At 40.3% G+C, this 9,424-nt stretch overlaps 1 protein-coding gene across 1 annotated transcript; it reads right to left on the bottom strand.

Moving 5' to 3' along the window:
- Positions 1-2,844: 2,844 nt before the first annotated feature.
- On the bottom strand, positions 2,845-8,616 carry palmda (palmdelphin a). The gene is made up of 8 exons (XM_037786496.1): positions 8,521-8,616; positions 8,328-8,408; positions 6,809-6,936; positions 6,591-6,705; positions 5,638-5,662; positions 5,464-5,556; positions 5,009-5,169; positions 2,845-4,427 (listed from the first exon to the last, which is right to left on the bottom strand). The coding sequence occupies exons 1-8, from the start codon at positions 8,563-8,565 to the stop codon at positions 3,324-3,326; spliced, it is 1,752 nt and encodes a 583-aa protein (XP_037642424.1). The 5' UTR covers positions 8,566-8,616; the 3' UTR covers positions 2,845-3,323.
- Between the last annotated feature and the right edge of the window lie 808 nt (positions 8,617-9,424).

The following is a 9,424-nucleotide window of genomic DNA, read 5'->3' as shown; positions in this document are numbered from 1 at the left end:
CAGAGTGGTATAATGAGATGGCATCGGTGTCAGTATGAACTAACACAGACTGATATCCAGCATGACTCTGTGGGGGACATCTGAGCTGATTCACATCAAACAGAATTAATGTCACTCACACGCACACACACACACACACACACACACACACACACACACGCACACACACACACACGCACACATACACACACACACACACACACCGTGCTGTGCTTATTCCAGCACATAAACAGAACGAGCTGTTAACATTAATCTATAACAAAGGTTTATTAGTGACATCGTTACACGTGCTCATTATCTGACATAGTGTAGACAAACATGTGCAGTTCAAATATTTGAAGTTAGTATCAAACCGTGACAAGCACCAGCAGTTAAAAAAAAAGCTATTGTTGCCCAAGTCAAAATAAAATAAAAAAATTTAATATAATTAATAGAATATAATTATGACATGGTCAGATATTTTTGAATGTGTAAATAATTAAGCGTGCCTCGCTTTTTTCCACCAAATTTCACTGAACTTTTTAGTACACATTGTGTCGTTTTGTAATAATTTGGAAACAAAATGAAACCTGCATCATACCTCTGACCACATTTAATGAAGTTTACATGCCAATCTGAGTTGATATTAGCTAACATCTAGCAGTACTAGTCAACTGAAATCATTGAATTTACTTTCATTTTTAGGTGTCTCTGAAATCTACTGTACAATATTACAAAAGCACTTATTTAAAAACACATTTTTGAGCTCATCATAGAAATGTAATCCAGTTTTAATTCATATATAATTCATCATCTCTAGGACCACTCTGAGTTATGGTACTGTAGCTGCTCATCATGATGAACTAGGTCACCTTACCACCAGCAGAGGGAGCCACCGGAGAGCAGTCGGAGCTCTGACCCGGTGCACAAGTTTCATGGCTGGTATCTGTTGTTTACATTTACACAGATCCTTTTCATTGTCACGTGTTGCACAATCACCTAAGACATTATTTTTTACAGTACCCTGTTTATAGTTAGTCACTGTACATTTGTATTCATTCATTAATTTAGATAGCATGGAGAAGTGCATTATGCTGCAGGTGGTTTGTTTGGTGTTTCTTTCTGTGCACCACTGACATTCACTGTAACACACTGAATTCAAGCAGATCATAGTAAATGTTCTCTTCCAAGAATGACAATACAACCTATTTGAAGGATCACCTTTCAGGCCTACAGGAGGTGAATGTTTGATGCTCAGATGATAAATATTTGGGTAGAGTATTGCTTTTTAGCTATTTTTATTGATTCTTCGGCCACCTGGTGGCAGAACATCTCCATGACAAGCTGCCAGACGCAACATATACATACATACAGTATGCATAGTTATTAAGGTCAATATATTAGCAAACAATTGTGTATTTACACATCGAGCAGACAAGGAAAACAAGCATTTTTTTATAGTGTTTTTTGTGTCCACCTGCTGAATGTAAGTCCAATATTTTCTCTCTTTTAGCTCTGTTTTGGTCTCCACCAACAACAGAGAAAAATATCTGTCTCTTTTGCTGTTAAATGCTCCACTATGTTCACCAGCTAGTCTCTAACTGTGTCTGTCTGCTGTGTGCTGCTGAGACAGTGGGTTTATCGTGTAATACCTGCCTGCCTACCTGCGTGCACTGTGCTCGTGTACTAGCTTGACAGCTATGAGTACTAACAATAGCTATGTTAGTTGTTTATGTTCATAATTGTAATTTTGGGGGAGTGGCTTTGGAGGGAGGCCTAAAGCGACGGACTGACAGTGTTGCCGACTTGGCGATTTTCTCTCTAGATTTAGGGAATGTTGGAGCTAGTGTTGCTAGCTACTTTCATTGGAAAAGAGTTGGCAACACTGGGCTGTGTTTTTAGGTTGGATCAATTTTAAAATCAGGTGAACTCTTGCTCGATTCTCAAGATTACCAACCCTAGCTTTAACATTGTCTTTACTATTAACAATCGCCATTGGGAAAATGGAAACTTGTAAGAAAGAACACAATATATTTATATATTGTGTTCTTTCTTACAAGTTTCCAAGTATGTGTGTTTTAGGCATTTTAGTTGATGAAAAATTAAACTGGAAAAAACATATACATTTTATTTGTAATAAATCTGTCACTAGGAATCATCAGCAATCAAAGAAGTTTCATAAATGTTTCTTGTGTATTAACCTTATATTATTCCATGATTTATCCCTATTTGATTTATGGTAATATTGTTTAGGCAAATACATACCCCTCCAATCTTTATAAACTTTATTTGTTGTTAAACTCTAAGCAGGCCTCCGTTCCATTGTTCAGGAAACTGAACGTTCTTTCAGTTTATGACATACATATTCATCAGATATGTGTGTTTATATATAAATATATGTTCTTGCCTTCTTCTCCACCATCATCGTTTAGCAACTTCTTTAAATCTAATTCTCAAATTCATTCACATAATACTAGACAGGTTAATCATCTTCAGCTGCCTTTTTACAAAGCAAAACATGGCCAGTACAAAATACATGTTATCAAGAACTCGTTATCCTTAGAACATTTTAAAAGGTGATTATCATCACATTTTATTCATGATGTCTAATTATCTTTTGATATGTTTCGATATATTTAATTTTTTTCTGTACTTTTTTTAATGTATTTCATTGTTTTTATTGGATTGTTTTCCACTGTTTGATTAGTTTTTCTGCATATTTTGTGTACTTCTTGTTGTTGTTTAACTTTTGTTGTATTTTTTTTAAAATTATGTTTAATTCATTCTTCCTTTTTGTTATTGTTTTTTTTTCTCCTTTGTATAAGCCTGTGGCTTCTTGACCTCTCCTGACACATTTCTTGTGTGTTTTTTTCATTGACTGGATTTTGTGCGGTTTTATGTATGTGCAAATAAATTAAACTTAAACTTAAACTTAAACTTAAGCAGCCAATCACAGTACTTGTGGTCCCGATGTGGTGCTGCTGTAGCCCCGTTGTGTAGCTACATTTTATCTAATGCATACATTACGCTGTAACCCCCTTTGCACACAACATGAATCAAGCTTAAGATTTACCAGACCTGTTCCTAGTTCTAGTAGCTTATTAACAAAATGTCAGCAAACTAATCAATCAAACTAATTATCCATGTATGGGATGAATGCTCTGATGTTGATTTCAGGTCTTTGGTTTTAGTTAGTGAGTTCTAACATGCAGCCTTGTTTTCAGAGTGCAGCAGCAGGTCAGTTCAGCATGTCAAATACACTTGTGTGCAGTCAGTCATCAGGACAGAAGACTGATACAGCTGGGTATTGAGTTGGACACTCAGGCATGCATTAGTTAGTCCCGTTAGCAGACAGTACAGCAGGGTTTGTGCTTTTTCGGGATCTTTCTGATACCTGGTCCCACCCGTCTCTCCATCCGTCTGTCTCCAACTCCCTCAATACGTCCCACATTTCCATTGGCTGAACTTCCTGCTGGATAACTGTTGCCCCCGAGCTGGACGTGGCGCTTCTTCTCCCTCATGCTGCAGTCATCACCGTTGTCTTCGTCGTCCTGAATGATGACCAGTTCTGCCTTCAGGGAGCCCTCAAACTCCTTACCCTGCCTACTGTCATCCTGCGCCGTCTGGAAGCCCATGAAGATGGCTGTGATTGGCTCGGTGGTGTCCAAGGCGTTGAGGATGGTGTAAGGGGTGTCGTGTTCGTAGAGAGGGGAGGGCACTCTATCAGAGTGGGTGGGGCCACTGTACAGGGCAGTGGGTGGTTTTCCATCGTGGCCGTGATGGGACGGTGGGTTGGAGCAATAAAGTTGTTCTTCGTCCACACTGATGTAATCATTAAGAGGCATATAATTGGCTGGAGTGTAGCGGAGCTGTGTTTGGTAGGCAGACACTGCTTCCTGGTCATGTGATCTGGGAGGAGGGCAGTCATTGGCTCTGCTTCCATTTACCTCACTTTTGCTTCGGATGATGCTGCTGGTGGGGTGGCTAGCAGGCCGATCTTCCTGAACACTGTGACAGTTTCTCACCGGGTGAGAACTGTAGTGACGATCTTTCTGGTTGCCATAGTGATGTCCCACCCCCCTGTGGCTTCCGAGGCGATGACCTTCCCTCAGGTTGCTTTGGTTATTTCTCTCTTCCTGCCATCTGTTATGGCTTTCCTGGTGACCATGGCGATGCTCTACCCCCGGTTTGCTCTGCCGGCTAAAGTCTTTCTCCGTTATGTCGTTTCTGAGGGGACGGGCGCCATAATATCTTCGCTGGTTTCCGAGGTCAGACTTCTCCACGGCCGCTCTCTCATCTTGGTGGTTGTAAAAGCAATGTTCCTCCTTTCTGCTGTGAGTTTGGTGGTAGTTTTGGTTACGTGCTTGGCGATGTACTGTGGCGCTTCTCAGCAACTGTTCCACCTCGTTGGCTGACAGCTCAGACACACAGCTACGATCATGTGACCCCTAAAAGTAGAAATATATGGGTCATTATTAGGAGGAAGGAGAAAAAGCAGACGATCCAGGGAAAATAAAACGCTATGCTGATGATGCGCAACTTTATATGTCCATGAAATCCAGATCCACCAGCAGTCTGACATATTAGAGAACGGTCTAACTGACATTAAGCGTTGGATATCTAAAACTCACTCAACTCAATGAAGAAAAATCCTGTTTGGGTCATTAAACACATCAGAATTTAATAATACATTTGATAACCTCTGTTAACCCTAGTGCCAGAAATGTAGGAATAATCTTCTATCTATCTTACTCAAATATAAAATTTTAGCTTCTTTTTATTGGCTTTGAGTTGATTTTAGAATGCGTTTTAAGATTTAACTCATTATTTTTAACCCTCCTAAACACTCATTTCATGAACTCATTCACATCATAAACTTTAAAGACCATATAAAGACCATTAATTGGTGACTTCTAACTTCTACTCTGTATTATACCCATCATTTTTGCTATGTTTTTTTATGAAGCACTTTTTAAGTAAGTAAGTTTGGAAAAGTTCTACACAAATAAAGGTTATCATTAATGAATACCTCTTGTGAATTCAAGGCATAAACACACTTCCTGCCGTCGTCGTAAACCTTGAGCCCGGCGTGTTGGTTTAACTCCTCAGGAGGAACTGCTGCGGTAGAAAGTACTGTGCTCTTCCCAGTCAACAGGTCTTTAGTCACATTGATCTCCATGGCAAACAGAGCTGAGAAAAAAACAGAAAGAAGACAGAGTCTATGTTAAAGGCAGGGTGGACTATCTTGAGAAACTAGAAAGAGTAGTTGCTGATTTTATCGCACCACCATTGACACATCTTTTTAATCTCATCCTGCTGTCCTCTGCAAAATAGCGAACTAATAGCTGTTCAGACACATTTCTAGTGTTCGATACTAAAACGCAGGTTTTCAGTGGATTGTTCCTTTAGGGTATCAAAACTCATAAACCACAAAGTACACTGTGCTTTGAATGACTTTATAGGAATGCATAAAAATGACCTCACTCTTTCTTAGTGTGTGTGGTTCAGAATCTTTGTTGGCTGGTGGAGAGAGGGATTCTGGGACATCGGGGATCACTGTGGTGAACTGTAATGGCTCTGTGGGACAGAAAACACAGCTGCTAACAGCACATTCATCTTTGGTGTTGGTTAAATCATCCAAATGATGTTGTGACTTACCAGGAACAAATCTGTCCTGGGCCTCCTAGAGGACAGACACAAATCAGTGAATGCAACGTACAATACTGTACAGCTGTGTCAGACCAGTCGCCATGGAAACAATGTTGGCACCGGACGTTCATAGGACTCACCCAAGGGGACCGCTGTGTGTGTCCATTATGAAACAAAAAGTAAACGTTGACTTTACGCGTGTTACGGAACCTTACTTAAGAAAGTTGCTGTTGATAAACCAGGGCTGTCAAAGTTAACGGGATTATAACGCGTTAACGCAAATTTGTTTTAACGCCACTAATTCCTTTAACGCATTAACGCAACTTGCGATTCCTAGGTTGTAACGTTTCGAACTTCCAACGGGGTCCCCTTGACCACTGACCTCCAGATATGTGAATGAAAATGGGTTCTATGGGTACCCACGAGTCTCCTCTTTACAGACATGCCCACTTTATGATAATCACATGCAGTTTGGGGCAAGTCATAGTCAAGTCAGCACACTGACACACTGACAGCTGTTGTTGCCTGTTGGGCTGCAGTTTGCCATGTTATGATGTGAGCATATTGTTTTATGTTAAATGCAGTACCTGTGAGGGTTTCTGGACAATATCTGTCATTGTTTTGTGTCATTAATTTGTGATTAATCGCAATTAAATATTTGAATCGATTGACAGCTCTATTATTAACGCTAGTTACGGTATGTTGTTATTTTAACACAAACCATGATCTTTTTTTCTAACCTTAACCAAGTAGTGTTGTTGCCTAAACCTAACCAATCATTTCACAACGTTAACCACGTGGCATTGTGAGTTCCTGGAAGCGTGAATACGAGGCTGAAACGTCGACATTCAATGTGTCCTGTGGTTTGCAGAAACGTACAATGCTAACATTTTTCTGGCGACTGGTTTGGCTGTGTGTCTGTGAGAGACAGTGTGTGTGCGTGTGTGTGTGTGTGTGTGTACCTTGATAATGTCCCCTGAACTTTTCTCCACAGCCTTCAGTCTGTTGAGGATGAAACTCTCGTTGGTAGAAATCGTGGACTCCTCTCTCTCCAGAGACTCCACCTCCATTTCTACCCTAATGGGTCAGAGGAGATATTTCAGGTTCCACGGGTCATATTGGTGTGTGTGTGTGTGTGTGTGTGTGTGTGTGAGTGTGTGTGTGTGTGTGTGTTTTGTACCTGTGGATGTTGAGCTGCAGTGCTCTGGTCTGCTGCTGGTCAGACAGAAGGCTCTGTTGCTGTCGGGAGTCTGTTGCATTGTGGGAAGCTGAGCCCTGTAGCAGCCACTGCTCTCTCAGAGCTTTTTTCTGATGATTTCAGAGGACAGAGCACAGGATTTAATAAAGTAAATATTCATTAATCTCTTTAAATGTAAAGTCCTTTAAAGCTGCAGAAGGCAGTATATTTTTGGTATTATTGGGCAAAAAATTCCATAATAACCTTTCAGCATATTGTAATTCAAGTGTTCTGAGAGAAAACTAGACTTCTGCTCCTCCTCATGGCTCTGTTTTCAGGCTTTAAAAAATCTAGACCGTGACGGGAGACTTTGGCCAATCACAGGTCATTTCAGAGAGAGAGCGTTCCTATTGGCTGTGCTCCGGCTGGTGGGCGGTGCTTGGTATTTCCTCAGCAGATCCCAACATGGCTGCCGGGTCACAAACTTTCTCATTTAACAACTAAACAGTGCACTACAAGATGTTTCTGAAAACATTTGAGGAGAGAAATAGGCATTATATTCCATATTTCCATTCCATATATCCATATTTGATCAGTGCTGCCTAGTTTGACCATAGTTCATAGACAACAGCTGGACAGCAGACTCCAGATCAGCTCTGATTGGTTGTTTTCCTCCGGTCTGTGACATCTTGCAGATGCCGTTAGGAGCACCGGAGGACACCTGAGGACACCGGAGGATTAGGATCAGATTATCTGTCTCATGCCCTACTGTCAGGATATAGTGACCATTTTATAAAAATAACTTTTTTAATCATATTTGCTCCATTTCTACCCACTGCAGCTTTAAACACCAGGGCCGTGACCTATAAACGTCATAAAAATATCTAAGGCTTTTATTGTGAAAGGTAAGAACGGACGTAGGGTATCTGGTCTGCGCTGCCTTTGTCAAGGTTGAAAGGAGTAATAAAGTTTGCCGTCTTGGTTCAGACTACGATAGCCTCCGTGTAGTTGTTTCATAAATCTCGGCGTACCTCAACCCGTTCTGCACAACATGATTGGTTGATGCCTTTATTCACGGTGTGAAAGCTCAGAAATATCAACTTTGTTCTGTAAAAAAGAACGTTGCTTTTTCGCTGTGTAATATTTAGGTTCTGTGTGAAAGTACTCAAGACAAAGACAACAGTTAGAAAAAATATGTTGGAAAAAAATATACTTTACACACAACCCCCAGGTGTGAAAAAGGCTTTAATTGCTGTTAACATGTGTCATTTCCTTTGATCATTGTTCTTCTCATTCTGATTTCACTAAATGAGAACTGAGCAGCTGATCAGTGTAGTCAAACAGTTAACGGTGACCAAAGTGTCCGTCACAGGAAGAAGAAGTATATGTGTGGACAAACAGATGGACAGAGTGATTATTGATGCTAATACCCATCCAACCAGAGGTTTATCACACACGTCATCTGGTGTTACTGCTGACCATTTATAGATGGATTGAGACAGTGTGAATGAGTGGAGTGAACCTTTAGATGCTGAAGTTTGAGTTTTTCTTGGTCCAGTTCCAGTTTCCTCTCTCTGATGTCCTCCTGAATGCGATGCTTCTCCTGTCAAACACAAACAGTTACATGAGTGAGCTTACTTTTGAATCAACGTTTAGGTTAGTAAAGTATAGCAAATATTGTAGGTATGTGTGTTTCATATTGAGTAAAGCATTACAGTGATGGCCTGCAGCCTCTCTTTCAGCAGGTCAGACTCCTCCATACTGCTGCAGGACAGAGAACATGAGAGCGAGGACAAAGTGGACAAAAAAAGAGAGACATTTGTTAGCTACCTTTTTCCCACAGTTCCACATTGAAATAAAGGAAGATTAAGCCCAGCCAGATTACCGTAACAATAATGACAATGACGACAACACAAAGCAGTCCAAATGGATTTGAGTCGATAGAAGCAGGAAAAACACCAGTTTATAGGATCAGTGAGTCCAGATGTCTTCAAATGTCTCTGCTGAACAGAATCTTACTGATCTTACTGAACTATAATCCATCCATCCGTGCTAGATGCCCGAACCACCTCAACTGGACTATAATGTATCTCAGTATTTCAATCTGAACTGAATTTTCTGGTATTTATCATTAGTAGGTAAAACAAGCATTGCAAGGACACTATAATAACAATATATCTTATTAATTGAAACATTAAGAAACAGTAGTATGATTAGGGATGCATGATATACACTAAGGCTGCACGATTATGGCCAAAACGATAATCACGATTATTTTGATCAATATTGATTGATTGATTTTAGGGATAAAATATTTTTTATTGCACTTCCACATTTAAATCAACAGTGCACTGCTTTCACTTCCATGTTGTGCTACATCCCTGCTAATTAACAACTCTTTGCATCAAAATAAAACTTAAAATAAAGTTCGTCTTCACTTCAGTGTAGGAATACTCATTTTGAAAAACTTTCTTACCGATAACCGACCCTCGTTAACCGATTATTAACCGTTAACTGATGAGATTTGTGCCTCGCATGCAGCGGTGCGCCAGCTGCAGTGTATGAGCACAACAGACAACTGAGAACCAAGTTAACCCTTCCGGGAGCGTTAACTTAGCA

This window comes from Sebastes umbrosus, chromosome 12 (genome assembly GCF_015220745.1).
Source record: "Sebastes umbrosus isolate fSebUmb1 chromosome 12, fSebUmb1.pri, whole genome shotgun sequence".
In the NCBI taxonomy this organism is placed as follows: domain Eukaryota; kingdom Metazoa; phylum Chordata; class Actinopteri; order Perciformes; family Sebastidae; genus Sebastes; species Sebastes umbrosus.
Note: the sequence above shows the minus strand (reverse complement) of the source record. Positions and strands in the feature narration are given on the sequence as shown.

What these genes read in the sequence shown, in the direction of transcription:
- palmda (XM_037786496.1), bottom strand. Translation starts at nt 8,565, where the DNA reads ATGGAGGAGTCTGACCTGCTGAAAGAGAGGCTGCAGGCCATCACT. An exon ending in TCAAACTTCAGCATCTAAAG is followed by an intron (nt 6,937 to 8,327) that starts GTTCACTCCACT and finishes TGAAATCATCAG; the next exon opens with AAAAAAGCTCTGAGAGAGCA. An exon ending in ATGCCTTGAATTCACAAGAG is followed by an intron (nt 4,428 to 5,008) that starts GTATTCATTAAT and finishes TTCTACTTTTAG; the next exon opens with GGGTCACATGATCGTAGCTG.